This window comes from Seriola dumerili, unplaced genomic scaffold, assembly GCF_002260705.1.
Source record: "Seriola dumerili isolate Sdu_G_001 unplaced genomic scaffold, Sdu_1.0 BDQW01001124.1, whole genome shotgun sequence".
Lineage (NCBI taxonomy): Eukaryota > Metazoa > Chordata > Actinopteri > Carangiformes > Carangidae > Seriola > Seriola dumerili.
Window position 1 is genome coordinate 1169899 of NW_019175379.1, and position 16297 is coordinate 1186195.

The 16297-nt window shown below is 39.6% G+C and overlaps 1 protein-coding gene across 2 annotated transcripts in view; it reads right to left on the reverse strand.

Moving 5' to 3' along the window:
- Window positions 1–11432: 11432 nt before the first annotated feature.
- The window catches only part of ptprn2 (protein tyrosine phosphatase, receptor type N2), a 125175-nt gene continuing 120310 nt past the window's right edge, over window positions 11433–16297 (reverse strand). For both annotated transcript variants that reach the window (XM_022767220.1, XM_022767219.1), the window contains 2 exons: window positions 15152–15225; window positions 11433–13010 (listed from right to left, as the gene is read on the reverse strand). In XM_022767220.1, coding sequence (XP_022622941.1) covers window positions 12939–13010; window positions 15152–15225 — 146 coding nt within the window. In that variant the 3' untranslated portion in view covers window positions 11433–12938. The remainder of the gene's footprint in view (window positions 13011–15151; window positions 15226–16297) is intronic.

Here is a 16297-nt window from a genome sequence, read left to right on the forward strand (position 1 = left end):
AGGGCCATGAGTGTCTGTTTTGTGCCAATCCATTGAGTAGATGTCAAAATATTCGATAAATAAGAGAAAACTCTGATCTTCTTGTGGCAATAGATTAAAAGTCAGGTGATCATCAACATCGTTAGGATTAATCCTCTGTGAATCATGAATGTCTGTGCAAAATTTAATGGCAATCCATCCAGTAGCTGAGATAGTTAGTATAGGAATGGCTAAAAGTTCAGTAAATACAATTTTTACTCACTGATAGCGTTTGTATTCCTTACACAGCAGCTCTTTCAGCTTTTAGATTGTGTTTTTTTAAATTATATTCTGTGTTTCTTCTTCTTTCAGTTTGTCTCGAATGTATCTACCTTCCCTTTTCCCTCGGGGCTCCGTGATAGCATCTGTTTGGTGATGACATTGTTAGGTCTTTTCCTCCTATGTGGCCCCCCCCCCCCAGTCATCTCTACCTCGTCGTCTTCTTTAGCTCCACGTCTATCAGCTCTTGTTTGATGGATTTCCAGAAACATTTCACTCAAGGCTATCAGCAGAGAAGTGCAGCAGCTTAAAATGAAATTCTACAGCTGAAGGTACGAGAAAAGCCATTGAAAAAGGAAATATAGTCAAAATCTTATCTGAAATGCAGCTTGTGTGGCTTTTACTTTCATGCCAGGAAAGAGAGGAAGCCACTTTTCTCAAATTGTGATTGTTATTTTGGAATGAAATGATGGGGGACCAGGGATGATTTACAGGTAAAACAACAGTCAGCTGATTTAGGCGAGCCCTCAATCCCAAAAAGAGCAGGTTCAAACTGCGAGAGCAATAATCTTACCTCAGTGACAAACTCGGGCCCCTCCTGTTGTGTGCAATCAGCCTACAAGAAAATATACAGGCAGTGAAATGAAGAAATGAAAGGAAAACTAGTTGCAAACTAGTTTTTGTTGCCTTTGAAACAAGCTCCAAATTTATACACATATCACACATATATATGTTGAAGATCTCATTATACTTATTGTGCTGTAAAAATTTAAACCTCTTTTCAGGAAGAATTCATAGCTCTGGCTCCTACTGTAGTTTACATAATAAATTGGGAATATGTTCAACCTCACACATAATAGACAAAGATGTAAAGGAGCGTTCAGTGTCTGAAACAGTTAACTTAAACAGTAGTTAGTCTGTTGAATCTCAAAACTGAGAGGAAATATCAGTCAACATGAGGCTTCAAATGCTCGAACATGAATCCAAAATGAGAAAAGTCCCTATTTTGGAAACAGTGACACTATACAAATTGTACAAATGGTGTTATTACTGTCCACATTAAAGAGACCAAAACCAGGTGTCAGCCCATCTCTCCGTGCTTTCTGAGTTACCAGCCACAAGCCCATTCGTTCCTACTGAAGACGTGAAATAGGCTAAGTAATTTCTTGACAGATTTTCAGGTGCGGATTAATACTCATTTACCAATCCAGTTTGAAACTATGGCAGCAGAAGGGTGCACGTGGGATTGACTCAAAATAACTACAGTGCCCATGTTTATCCTAATGAGGGCACCCAGTGGAACAGTGTGTCTCCTTTATGTTTTTTAAATAGTTTTTGGACGACAGTGGAGCTTTGAATAGGAATAAGATGTATCAGGCTTTGGCTGTACAGGCAATACTTGTTAGTGGCATCAATCCATTGTTGGTTTTCCTGTTGACAATAGGAAGAAAATAGAAAATTATCAGCCTTATCCTTAGCAAATATTTAAGATAAGTTACAGTACTTTTACTTGAATAGAACAAATAATATCCACTCACTCTTTCCAACCCTGATCATGATTTCAAAACAGCTGCTTGCATTTAATGAAAGAACTTTGTTGGTACTTGTATCAAAATGAGTCATCTTTATGGGCTAACAGTACTTTGAATATTAAACCAATTTCATGTTTGGGCAGATAGCTCTGTTTCTGAAAATGCTCCCAGGAAGCTTGCGGTTGCCAAAAGCCCTTAAAAGAAATCATCATAAAAGTGTTAACTGTTCAAGTATATAAAGATATTGCTGAGTGGCATTCATCTGGAATTATGTGTAACCCTTTAGTCGTCTCTGCCAGGCCAGAATGACATGTAAAACAATCCTGGATGGACGCTGTGGGCATTTTGTGTGTAGTGTTCCTCATTTTTCTGGTTGTGCAGGGAGATGGGATCCCTGCCTCTGGAAACTGCACAGCAGAAAGAGCAAGATTACTTAAAAGTGGATGGAAAGACATCAGTGTGATGTATTACCACAGTGAATATTATCAGACCATTTGGACCAGCACAGAGCATATCCCTTTGAAGTGAAGATCAGGCCTATCTGACATCACCTGACGGTCATAGCGCCCTTTGAATGATGATGTATGATTACCGAGAAGCAGGTGAACAAACATCCCACACTTCTGGATCATTTACATGTGAGAGGAGTATGCTGTAAATCAACACTATCATCGTTATGCTTTATGTAGGGTCCTGATGAAGTACAAAAGTACAGGAAGTCTTTCTAAAGAAGAAGTGAGAGATTCAGTTAAAAAAATGCATTTATTATCTGTGGTTAAATTGAAATAAAACGTAGGACGAAATTGAATCTAATGAAATTTTCAAAGCAAAGAAAGTGATAAATCTAATGACTTTTTCCGGGTAATCTGAGGATATATCGACCATAAGCAGGCAGTGTAAAATAAGAGCTGAGATTTTTACATGCCTACATGAGTCAGCTTATGCCCATATTACCCACAATATAGCTAATGTGTGCATACATTCAAGAGCTGGATGAAATACGAGGAACACCTTTCAATATAATGCAATCCAACACAACACTAGCACAGACTGCAGCCTCAGACATTCACATGGAAACAAATCAATACTTTAGTTGCAGCCAATCAACTGTAGTACTTAATGCAGCCTCTGAAGATGCTGTCATTGTGCCCAAGTTTTGTTTGTGATATGGTAATGACGAACTGTGCAGCTATAAACAAGCATGGAGAAAATTTAACCCAATTAACGGCAACATTTTCCCTCTTTATCCCATTATTTTCCTATTTGCAATGTTTATTAAAATATTAAGTGCGAGCAACTGTGTATTGCTATTGAGTGTATAGCAACTCAAGAATAATTATGTTTTTTATGGTTATTTTACTTAACTGAAACCACAATCTTTCCCTAACCTTAGTGCAGAAATCCATCAACCATGTCTATTAAAAAGCAGAAATAATTACAGTCTTAAAAAATTCACAGAAGATACAAATGAATATCAAATTTACACACAAATACATGTAAGAATGGATTAAGACTGGTTAATCTGCAGAGTTCAGAGCCCTCAACACACCCCAGTCTGGCCAAAAGCAAGAGGGAAACACATCATCACGCTTTCTGCATGTCCTCCCCTCTTTATTGGCTAAATTTTGATCAGGCATCAAAGTTTCTGATAGGCTGCCGTTGCGGCAGAGAGTTGTTGCTGTTGCTAGGATCCTGTTGCTAGGACGGTTGCCATCTCAGAGGCTCAGCAGGAAACATGTAATGAATCATGGATGGTTGATTTTTCTCTAAGCACCCTAATCTGTGATGCAGATGAGCCCAAAGCTCGCCTACCCTGTCTCCACCCTCCTCCTCCCAAATGCATTACCACCCACACCCCCCACCTCTGGATGGGTTCATTAAAAAAAAAAAAAAAAAATCAAGTTTGGAATCGAAGGGCTGGCATTTCAAATGATCCTGAGGTTGCTATAGAGCAGGGGGATACTGATTCTCATGCAAAAACAGAAAGGTCAAAGGTCATTATCAGTTATTTGTTGAAGGAGAGCCAGAAGGGAGAGCGGCGACGACACCTCCTGACCCCTGAGATTATTCTTAATGGTGTGACTTCTGAAGTTCGGACGGCCTCACACCTCCTGAAAGGCCGTGTAGGACAAACTACAGCTGATATTTAAACTTAAATTCACAGAACGCTCCTTTAGCACATTTGAAATAAACTTAATCATTTTAACTGCGGTGAGAAAATAAGAGAAGTGAAGCTAATAGCTGTCAGTGCAACTGCAGACTACGTAGAAAACTGTTAATTTAATTTTCTGCTGCTCACATAAGCATTTAACTGTGGAGACTTTTCACACAACTGTTATTATTCTACATGCTACAGTATGTTTTGCTCTTGAAACTCATGAAAAAGCCTCATTAGGATTCACAAAAGGTCATCCATCCTGGTGCAAATGTGCCGCCGTGACTTAACAATCGCTGTGGGCATTTTTAATATCATGCTATTATACTGTGCAGAGGGTATACAGGCCTGTGTTTAGTGGAGAACACGGGGAGGGCAATTCAACCCCCAATTGAACCACAGTGTGCATGACTTATTTATTCCTGTCCTGTAAAAAAGGGTGCAGCTGCTTCGTATAAAGTGGCAAACAGTTAAACTATTCATAGGAAACACTTCTTGTATAGACGCTGAACATTATCCACAGAGGGTAAGACAGTGTAAAAAGTGGTAATTACAACAGATGACAGACAATATGGGCCTGCTGCTTTAATGGCACACAGCGGAAATACTGAAATGAGCAGCTACAGTGACTCTGCTGTATGTAAACATCTTGTGTTGTTCACCACTGTGGGTTTTCCTTGTACTGGAGCAATATTTTCTTTAATGTAATTATACGTTATATTTCAGGCTCAGCTCATCATCCTGCATCCTGCGGCTCTGCTATTAGATTTGAGTGCTTTTGTGATTTTTTTTTTTTTTTGCTGATTATTTCACATTTTTGTCAGCTATTTGTCTGTCATTTGTGATTTTTTTCAAGGCATTGTGTTCTTTTAGACAGACATCCGTAATCTCAGTGGGGCGTCCTGGTCAAACAATGAATTTCACAATACAAAAAAATATCACTCATCTCTATGTTTTCCATCCATGGCCCTTTAATTAACCCCTTCCCTTCATGCAAAAGTGCATCCTTTGACAGTCTTGCTCTCCAGACTCAGTTTTCCTACCCTTTGCCCTCGTCTTTCCTCTCAGCAACTCACTAAACGGATCCTTTAGAATCTAGTTGTATACGTGATGCTAATACCTTCTGACACATTTGTTCACCGTCTCTTTATCATTAATAATTATGCAAAAGAGGCGCGTTCTCAGCCGAGCAAAAGAAAGCAATCTTAGTATGCAAATGGTTAAGGTCCCTGCGGAGTGCGGCGATTAGATGTGTGTTGATAAACTCACTTATGATGAGTGACAGTGAGCGGGACTGAAGTTGCGCTGGTCACTACTGCCACAGACAATGATGAAAACATTGCCGCCAAATGCCAGGGTATCCCCAGAAGCATGATGGGACAGGGATGAAACGGTGTAAAATGTCATTGCGGTTGCTGTGCGCCCACTAATAACCAGAGAGAAGGAAGCAAGGGGGGTAATGAGAAGAGATTTGCTTCTTGATTGAAGGCTTTTCCTTTTCTGCTCAGCCAGATGTTGGCCCTCGCTGTGACTTTTCACCTATAGCTGCCAACATCCCAGAATCATGACCGGACCGTAAATCCATCACCTGATTCACCTGGCATGGGTTGTAACAGTGATTCGTAAATCCCGCAATAAGTTAATGAGGTCCACAAGTTCTTAAGAAACACTATCTTGTTTTAAATGGATTGACCAAATTGGGTTGTAACATTGGAAATGTCTAAGCTTGTAAAAACTTTGGTAATATGTAAATCTGTTGCTGGAAACATCTGTAGTGATGCACAAAAAAAGCAGCTGACTAATTGAGAAATCAGTTTAACATGCATCTCTAGCATATATTTAACTTAATTGCCAATCCTCTGTAAATGCATGTGACTTTGCTGTATTCATATATGAAACCATAGAGACGTGTATGTTTCTGAAATAGCAGTATTTACATGAGTGAGAGAGATTAAGCTAATTCTAAGATAAGTCTAATTTTATTAGTGTAATCTTAAGGTATTTCAGTTATATTGTGCTTTTTATGAAATGTAATTTATAGCATTTTGATAAAAGTGTCAGGTCAGATACTCTAGAGTACCTCTAAATGGGTTATATTAGCAACAGGTTATATTAGCATCAGTTAACTAGATAGTTCAGTTAGGTTACGGTTACAATTCACAGTTTCTGAGTATAAGTTTGTTGTAGTAACTCTACGTAGTGACTTGTTGGTGTGGTGAAACCCATTTTGCCTAAATCTGTACTTAGAAAATTACTTTATAACTAAGTTTGAAAGTTTGAAAACAGCTGGTGCAGTCGGCTATTGTGGATAAATTTCTTTACTCAGGAATCAAGGAAAAGCAAAACAAATGTTACTTGAGAGGCAAAATTGGGCACATGAAATTGATTTAAATGGTTTTGGTTGTGGGTTTAGTAGTTTGTTTAAAGATAATAAGATAAAAACACAAGCTTTTGGAGAGATATCCCGAAACTACGTGCTACGCTAAGATGTAGTAAAATCACATCAGTTTTTATCTTCGTGTATTGTCACACATCACACTTGATCTGGCTTTTATGTTGAGATTTAAAAATGCACATCAAGCAAAGTTTTTGTGACAGCATAGTGGGAGTCCACATTTTAAATCTCAAATCACTGCATAAGCACGAGTATGCATAACTATTCAGGCAAGATCAATTTTCTCAGGATCAGCATTTTGATGAACACAGAAAGAAGAAGAGGAAGAGAGACACTAGCCGGGAGTGCCAAGTTTAAAAGCTTGTTTGTTTCTTAAGAAGATCAAAGGTATCGAGGCCTTGGACAGACATGAGAGGCACAGCCTCTGCAATCTGCTCTCCATTCACTCCCAACAACACCAGCAAAGAAAAACAAGGCTTTTCTCTTTGGGAAATCCTGGAAAGCATCCCAGACAGTTTTTCCAACAAGCAAACACTCTGGGATCTCCCAACCCTCTCCAGGGGGAAATTACATGTTTGTCAGCATGTTGTGTGTTATCATTCAAAAGTTGAATGATCCACAGGTGCTTTTTTTTGTGCAAAAAAAAAAAAGAAAAAGTGCAAAAAGCTAAAGCACCTCTTGGACTTGGATCTAAAAAGTGAACATGACTTGAAAAGTTAAGCAGCTGCTTTAAAAAAAAAATGTATTCATCAATTATTTTTAAGCAAACAAGTAGATCTGATTAAGTTCAACATGATGATGTTTAATAAGAAAAGTCAATTATTTTTGTTGTATTATCCACAATATTTTAAGGGTATATTTCACCCATGAGGTCATTAGAGCAAATATTTTAGAAGCATTTCACAAGTCCAGACTTTGACTGAAACCAACTGATGTACATCTAATGCAATGCATTTTTTGAAGCTCTTTTGAGAGGGGTTCAAGAACTTCTTTGTTGTCCAAGTTTGTATTTTTACATCTGGTACTTATCGTAACAAAAGCCGGATGTTTCAACCATTTATCCAGGACTTTTAAATATCCGCTCCGACTCTTCAGCTAGCTTGCAAACTACTTTTCATACACTCTTAATTGCAACACTTGGTGTAAAGGTCAAAAATTAAAAAGGAGCGTGTCCCTCTCTCTCTCACACACACAGACACACACACACACTCAGTCTAAGAGTTAAATTAGAGGACGTCTCATGTCCGTTTGCTGATTGTGAAGCTACTGGCGAGAAACAGTTAGCTTGGGTTAGCATAAAAACTCAAAAGACAGGGAATCATACAGCCTGGCTCTGTCTGAAAATAAGTGCCTACCAGCACCTCTAAAGTTCACTAATTAACATGTTGTATCTTAAAGCTTAAGTGAAATGAGTGTGAAAATGAGGCGCTGCTACAGGAGGTGGAATTAGTTACTTTCACCTCTGTTTCCAGTTTTTATGCTATGCTAAGATAACCACCTGCTAGCTGTTAGCTTCAGTTTCTGTGCAGATTAAGCAAACAAAATATGACATGTTAATTAGTGAGCTTTAGAGGAGCTGGTAGCCGGACAGAGCCAGGCTAGATGTTTCCCCCCAGTTTCCAGTCTTAATGCTAAGCTAACCAGCCGCTGGCTCCAGCTTCATACAGGACAAACACATGTGAGAGTGGTATCAATCTTCTTGTCTAACTCTTGGCAAGAGAAAAAAACATATTTCCCAAAATGTCAAACTACTCCATTTAAGTTTTTGGAAACTGAAGTGTAACCTGTACAGTTTGCTTGTTGTCTCTGTGCGGTTGGTTATTGCCAACAATAAATATATTGATGATCAGCATCACACTAATTTGTAATCCTATGTGCACATTTATATTACTACTTTCTAAAATGAACTGAGCCTTTCTCATAATCCATTCCCCCTGATAACTGCAGCCTGGGGTACAAGTACCGCTGGTTGGGAATCACTGCTCTAATGAAAGACTTCTCCATAGAGGAGCTACTGGCTGGACTTGAGATGCATTTCCTTACAAGACTGCATGAATTTACAAGTGTGTCAGAAGGACCGAGAGCCAACAGTGATTACAATAAACCATAGAGAGATCATCAAAGAGTGGGCAGGAGCTGTAAGACTCACTGAGGTTCATGGCTGAAAAGGCCCACTCGACGTTCTTGGCTGCATGAAGGCCCCTCCGAGGGACCTACACTGTGTGTGTTTTAATCTGCTTGTTTCAGGACTGAATGATTCATCGGCTTTGAGATGGCTTTACTTCACAACTCTCTCTTATAAGATGTGTTTCCTCATTTCATGCTTGTGACTTTTCACTTTTATGTTGCTCCTGCATTTCCCATGATTTTACAGCTTTCCTATTTGGTGGTAGAAATTTAGTCTCTACGATGCCATGCGGGTTTGTGACTATTTTCTGGTAGCATCATGATTACACAGGCATTTGCCTACTTTACAGTCATTTATATCCCTGTGATATGCCAGCACTCCTTAACAACAGTGAGATATGCTGATTTTGACGGATCTCACTCCCAAGACTTATCTGAGCTTAAGCAGTAATTTAGAAATCCCTAAATTAAAAATCACTTTGAGTTAAACCAAGCATCCAAAGAGGCAATACACAGTATCTAATTTTGTGACTTTTTCAGAACGCATTAATCCTCCCAAATGGGAGCTGACAGGATATCACATGGTATTGTAGCACACTAGATACCTCAGGAAGCAATTACCATGAATACATTTTCTAATAAACTTGTACCCATCAGATGATAAGCAATTAAACATGCGTAATTATGGTTTCCATACAGTAATTTCTAAGCTGATTAGGTTTGTGTGCTTTACAACCTGAATGGGAGAATATTAATAGGGCTTTGGTTTGGTGTTGCTGGTTAGCGGTGGCAGCTCATCAGCGAATCATATGCAAATGAGGCCTCAGGAAGTGCATGAAGCCTCATTCCCAGCTATTAGAACTGTCAGGGGAGGGAGGGACATGTCAACGGGCAGCACACGCACACGCATTCACAAAAGATGCACACGCATTGCTGAAATGTAGGAAATGATATTCTCTATACATCAGGCATTATGTGTTTGTACTTCTCTGTTCTCTGGTTAGTTAGTTGGTCTGTTAGGGATACACCATATAATATATATATATTAATTGTTTAGGCCAATACACTGTATTGACCAATATATGGTTGATTCTGATACCAATACAAATACTTCCAATATTTATTTTGGCAGCAAGTTATAATAAAGCACTCTTTCCATGAATTGTGAGCTAGGGCTTTCTTAATAATCAATAAATCATTCATTGATCTTTAATAGGTCAGACATGAATAGGAAAAAGAACAGGGTTGCCAGGTTGTGAAGAACCCCTTTGGCTGGTGTTTATCCTTCTCCAGCAGCACACCTGCTTCTTGGCTCATAGATTATTTAAATCTAAAAGTTTGACTCATCCAGCTGCCGAACACACTCGTGACCTTCTTTCTACAGTGCAAATGAAATATTGTTTGGAAAGTTCCCACAAATGCGTTGCACTTGCAGGTTGCTTTGCTTTCAATTTTGTCCAGTTCATCCCAAACAGCTCTCTGGGGTTTAAGTCTGGAGGCTGTGCTGCTCTTCCATCATGTGAAGCCACAGCCTGGTTCTTGTCTTCTAATGTTTTGAGTCGTTATCTCACTGTAGGATGAACCCCTGACCAACCAGTCAAGTCTTCCTCTGTTACTCGTCTTTTTTCTCACTATTCTAAAGGCAACATACAGTACTACCTACTGCAGTACAGTACTGTTCCGACGCAGTTCGCTCCAGCACTGCCTTTGAACAGACTGAGGGTTTGTAAGTCGTCAACCTGTAGGAATTGTTTGCTTTAACTTTCAAGGCTTTATATACTTCCATTTCTGCAGGAAAGCTCTAAGTTAACCAATTTCTTAACCCCTGAAAAATCCTGTTTTCTATCAAATGATTTTTCAGATTTTGGTGACATGTACGTAAAGTTGCTTTAATTTCAATAAAAAACTGTAAAAATCAGTGTATATTAACCTATCAGCAACTTTAACTGGTCCTGTGTGGAGGCTGGCGTATAACTATAAATAATAAATGACAAAGTAAAACACAGTTGCAATATTATAAAATGACTTCACAACTTATAATTGCTGACTTATACTGTAGATTCATAAAGTTCAAAATGTCCTTATATCTGCATGCAATTACATTGTAGTGTGTTATGAGCCATTTATTAAATGTTTTTGTACCGTTTTAAAAAGCTAAAAAGGGGATCTGCTGCTACTGATTATTGTTATAACCCTTACTGATGTTTGTAACAGCGAGTTTGTAAAAAGCTTGTGTCACTCTGGAGGGAGATAGACATCAGTCTAAGGTTGTTTTCTCAACATGGCAACCCAAATGTTTTAATGCCCTGTAAATGTTTTATAAAGCATTGGTAAATGAATGTAAACATGTAACATTTACATTTATTTAACATTTTTATCACATGCCTGAAAATCCACACTCAAGCAGTATTAAGACCAAGTGGATTATCCTGGTGCATTTTTAACCGCTTATTTATTTTGCCAAAAATGTAACAAATACTTCAGTATTAACATTTTAAAAAATCCGTGGAAGCTTCATTTTCAGATGCTGATTTTCCTATGTGAACAAACCTTTGTTCACATAGGAAAATCTGCTTCCTATAATCATCTTAAAATCAGACAAACACATTAAAATAAATGAAAATGCACAGTGTAAGCTGACCATCAAATCCTTCAGTAGTTACTGATCAAGCTGGACTCTCAGCCCCCTCCTCTCTGTAATATTGAAAGAAGACCTCAGTGGCTGAAATACATGACTGATTTCATTTCAAATCCCATCCACTTTCCCCACTGACACGGCTGCTGAACCAAACATTTCATCTGTACAGAAACTGCGAGTCTCTCCCAGATACGAACCCTCTGGGAGCAGGATACTGCTTTTCTTTGTGACTTTACTCAGGCTCCCATTCAATCAAATGCCTTCCATTGTGAAGAGCAGCCTTCTCCTTCCTGTTTGTGTGTGAGCGAGTGTATCAGAGATGAAATCCAACACCAGACAGCAGAGCAGTATAATCTGTTCGGATTTATTATCAATCTGAATGTTACTTCTCACACAAAATATATAGTTCTCATTCAGGCTCTCGGTATATATTTCAGATAGCACTATAGAGGGATTCATTAAGTCATTCATCGTCTATACATTGAGGGAATTTCATGTCATGTTGCACAAAATATCACAATATACCAGTGATGGAGGGATAAACAAACTTACAATTCCAATATTCTTCTTAAATATATCATATTGTTATGATGTTATTATGATACAGGATGACAGTATTTCTAAATAGAAGCAATAAGTATCTCAGTTGGTAAACTTCACATTTAATAGTAACAGAGATGTTCATGTAACGAACAATTCATGGTGTAAAATGTAAAAATCAATGAAACGATGAGTAAAAAACAGCTGATATGTCGCGATAGTCATGATCTGTGAGGCTTGTTTTGAGAGTCAGAGCATCTGTGGTTCAATACGAGAGAGAGAGAGAGAGAGAGAGAGAGAGGGAGAGAGAGAGAGAGAGAGATGTCTGGACCCAAAATACAACAATACACACACACTTCAACATCTGTACATGTGATGCTGAGTATATATAGCAGTTGATTCAGATCACAGAGGAGGAGAAACGTGAGGAGTTTATTTCCAAAACGCTATATGTATCAGGTACATCAATTCATTCTGTACAATATTATGATTTTTACAGGCAAGAACATCATTTACTTTACAAATTATTATTCTAAATGTACTATAGTTGAGAGCTGCAACAATTAGTTGATTAACCAAATAGTCATCTGGCAAATAATGTGTTTTTCAAGCAGTGATGCCAAATATTCTGATTCCAGCTTCTCAAATATGACTTCTCATATTTGACAGTAAGTTGAACATTTATGAATTCTTGACTGTTGAATGAAGACGTTACATTACATATTTTTCATTGTTTTTTTTTTCTTTTTTACATTTTATAGACTGAGTGATTAACCAACTTATTTGCAGCGCCACTGTAGTCTGCTTTAAATGTGAGAATAGTCATTTTCTAAGCATCAGTATCAATTTTCCATAGTAGATAGCTCATTTTGGAACAAAAATCTTCACTTGACATCACGTAAACATCTCGTCAGTGGCACTAGAACGGTATGTTCAGGAACAACATCACAGTTATAGAGGACCAGGGATCATATTGACAGAAAGTCTCACAGTAGGAGTGCTGATCTAAGTTCCTCCATCAGATTAGATCAGGCCCCGCTTGCCTACTCCCGAATCCCCCGAATGACGCAGATCTCAGATCGACAGTCGTACTCTGAGGCCAAATTTGCGAATATGGATCCAGGTGAGATATCTGGCACGACATTCATAAGTATACAGTATATATAGAGGTGAAGAGGAGGCAGAGACAGAAAGAGAGAGAAACAGAGCGAGGAGAAGGAAGGGCAGAGAGGGATGTCAGTCTTGAGTGGGCAGAGGAAACCGGTGCTCAGCGAGCGAGGAGAAGGTGGTGGTGGTGGGGGGGGTATGATGCCTTCACTGAGGAAGCGCTTTCAGGATGGCATTCACCTCCTCTGCCACGGCTGTCAACGCAAACTCAAACTGCTCCTGAGGACGAGGAGGAGGAGGAGGAGGAAAGAAAGCAGGGAGAGAAGGAAGGGAAGAAAGAAGAAAGTCTTAGTGTGTGCACAAGTGTGTAATGGCTCAGGAATGCCACTGCAGAAATGATTGGCAACTGCCGCCTCCTCTTCTCCCTCCATCTCTCCTGACCCTGCCTGGGATATGTGCGACCACAGACTTGAGGTGAAGGTGAAGCACTCTCTGAGCTTTCAACTCGGAGTGCACGCGTACCCTGCACTGCCATCGATCCAGCCAGGTGTGTCTTAAAATGGAGCTTTTGAGTCAAGCTGTCTCTCATCTGTGTGTGTGTGTGTGTGTGTGTGTGTGTGTGTGTGTGTGTGTGTGTGTGTGTGTGTGTGTGCGTGTGCATTTGTTTGTGAATCTGACTCATAGTTTTCCCTGTGGAGCGAAAAAGGGGCTGATTGATGTTCGCCCCATGGACCTGGTGTTTTTATATTCCTCTCCTCTCCCCAGGCTGCAGGCCACGGGGTCCTCTCACAGAGAAAAGGTACGTAGGAGTTTGGAGGGAACAGTCTTTAGATGTGTCAACACACAGCCTGCCATAGTCTGGCCTGAGGATAGGCTAAATCAATACGGAGGAGTCACTGGTGGCCGTGCCTTTCACTATGCAGTGGAGATTATCTGGAGTGTTCATGTTTTCTATTTTTATGCGTCTTCTGATGATGTGATTCGGCCAGAAAATATGTAAGTACCTCCGTGTATATCTGCACTGCAGTTATACGTGCCTATATCTAATCCCAAGTTGGGTTAAAAGTTCTGTGTATTAAAAAAAAAAAGATACTTTTAAAACCAAGTTTTGTGTGTGCTGTGCTGTTCACATTCACACCACTGGGGGGAGATCAATGTCTACTTGACTCATCAGAGATGGATGGCTAGCAAGGAAGAAAAAAACAGTCAGACATGCTGTAATCACTGCATGTTGATGTCTGTCAAAAGGAGTAACCAGGAAAAGAAGGGAAATAAATGCCCCCCCCCCAACACACACACTTTTTTTTTTCTTTTCAAGCTCCAAAAATAAAGTGGCAACATCATGGAGAGGAAAAAAAAAAAGAAAAGATAATTGGTTGTCCAATCCTTGAAACCTAACTCTAAATTTCATACCTCATTACAATCTAATTTCAGTGTAGCCCCAGCATGAAGCCACAAAGTGGAATCAACAATATTCCAATATAATTTCACTTAGACTTGTCAGAAAAGAAAGAGAGTGCTTGAAAAGCTTCTCTGCGCTGAACAGAGCAGGGCTGTAAAAGCAGCATTAATGAACCATCTAGGTGCTCTGGAGTCTGTTAGTAAGCAGCTTCCATAAATATTATCAGCCGCCGCTGCATGAGATTTGCCTTTATTATTATTATTATTATTGTTATTATTATTGTTCCTTCCAATTACAAGAGAGAAACAAAACTAGACTTCCTACCTGTTATTTGTATTAGTGGGTGAGACAAAAAGCTTTGCACACACCTTAAACTATTTTGCAAAATGGTGCGAGGTGGAGGGCCCGCTGTGATATAAACTGTTGAGAAATGAAGTAGCTGCATGGACTGGACAGATGTATGAAATGTTATAAACAGGTAGCATTTATAAGGATGAAAGGAAACCAAGAGTCAACATTTTTGATAATCAAGAAAAAATTTCAGTCATTTTTCAAGCAAAAATTCCAAATATTTGCTGGTTTCAGCTTCTTCAAGTTTTTGTTCCATATCAGTTAATTGAATATCTGTGTCTGTCTTTGTATGTTTATCCTGCTTGTTTAAGTGATAGAAATCAAGAGCAAATCTGAAATGCTGCAGTTTCATAGACAAAATATTTCTGTGACAGAAGATCATGGTCAGTTTTCACGTCTCTGTATCGTAGATAAACTTGGAGCAGTGCGTTTTTTTTTTTTTTTTATCTTCCAGGACAATGTTTTTCTAATCCTGAAGCAGTTATCAATTACCACATCATTTCCCCTGATCCTGTGCACATGAAGTAGACAATCGTCTGTTTGAATGGCTGAAACCCCCCCAACCACCACCAACACCCCCACCCCCACGCTCCCTCCACTACCCCCCACCCACCTCCTTCTCCTCCCATCTCCCCCACCTCTCAAAACTCAAAGCCGGGGACCTTACCTTTGTCTGGACCATGCCAGCTCTCTGGTCTCTCAAGTGCTCCAGGGTAGCGGCAATATCAATCTCTTTAGCACCTGCAACAGACCGAAAATTGGACTGAGTTCAAAGCAGCGGAGTAATCCAGCTCACATCTGTCAATCTCTCTTTATACTGGGCTCCCTTTGGAACAGTGCAGCGATTGAAAATTATTACATTCATCCCTCGAAAGACTTGGACGAGAGCCACAGACTGTTTCTCGATAAAATATGCAAGAGGATATTTTTGGGGTCTGGGAAATGTGCAATAATGCATTAAAAAAAAAAAAAGAAAAAAAAAAAAAACACTAAGCACTGGCTTCTCTGTGAGAATCTTGTTCAAAAATTGGTTTAGATTATGTCCAACTATGAAGTGTGCTAAGAGCTTTTTGATACAACGATATTGTCGTGTGTGCGTGCATGCATGTGTGTGTGTGTGTCTGAGAATCAACAAACGCTAATTACAATGATTTATAGCCTTTGCAGCAGCCATACTGATGATTAACCCATGTAACAGTTGTTTGCCTTCAACAGTGATCAGCGGCTGTTGAGTCGAGTCAGTTTTGGCTGATGTTAATCTGGAAATCGTACTCTACTTTCAGGTTTATGGATTTCGAGAAGCAGACGAGAGGTGATGTGAGGAAACAAACACAGAGAAGTAGAGGGAGAGGGAGGGAGAGAGAGAGAGAGAGAGAGACCCTGAACTCTCAAGATGTTTTGGAAAGTGAGGCAGAGAAAGGAAGCAAAAGAGATGGAGCAAGGGTAAAAATGTATGTATGTGTGTGAGTGAGAGAGAGAGAAGAAGAGAGGGAGAAAAGGGGGGGATTTAATGCAGCTGGACTTAGTGCTCAAAGTACTCCAGTGCTCCGACAAGACTTTCATGTCTCCGAAAGGCTGGATTCCAAAGTTAAGCTGAAGAGAGGCTCCGACCAAAGAAAAAAGCCTTGGCGAGTGAGATTATGTTCATTTTATACATTCAGTTATGGAGCAAGAAACAAAAGGTTAAAAAGAGACTGGGTGGCACCTTTCATCACCGCGGACAACGGCGCATTCGTCACTGAACTACATGAACCTCCATCGGGACGGGTCACTCTTATTACTGTTGTACAGACAGCGAAGGGAAGGTCTGCAT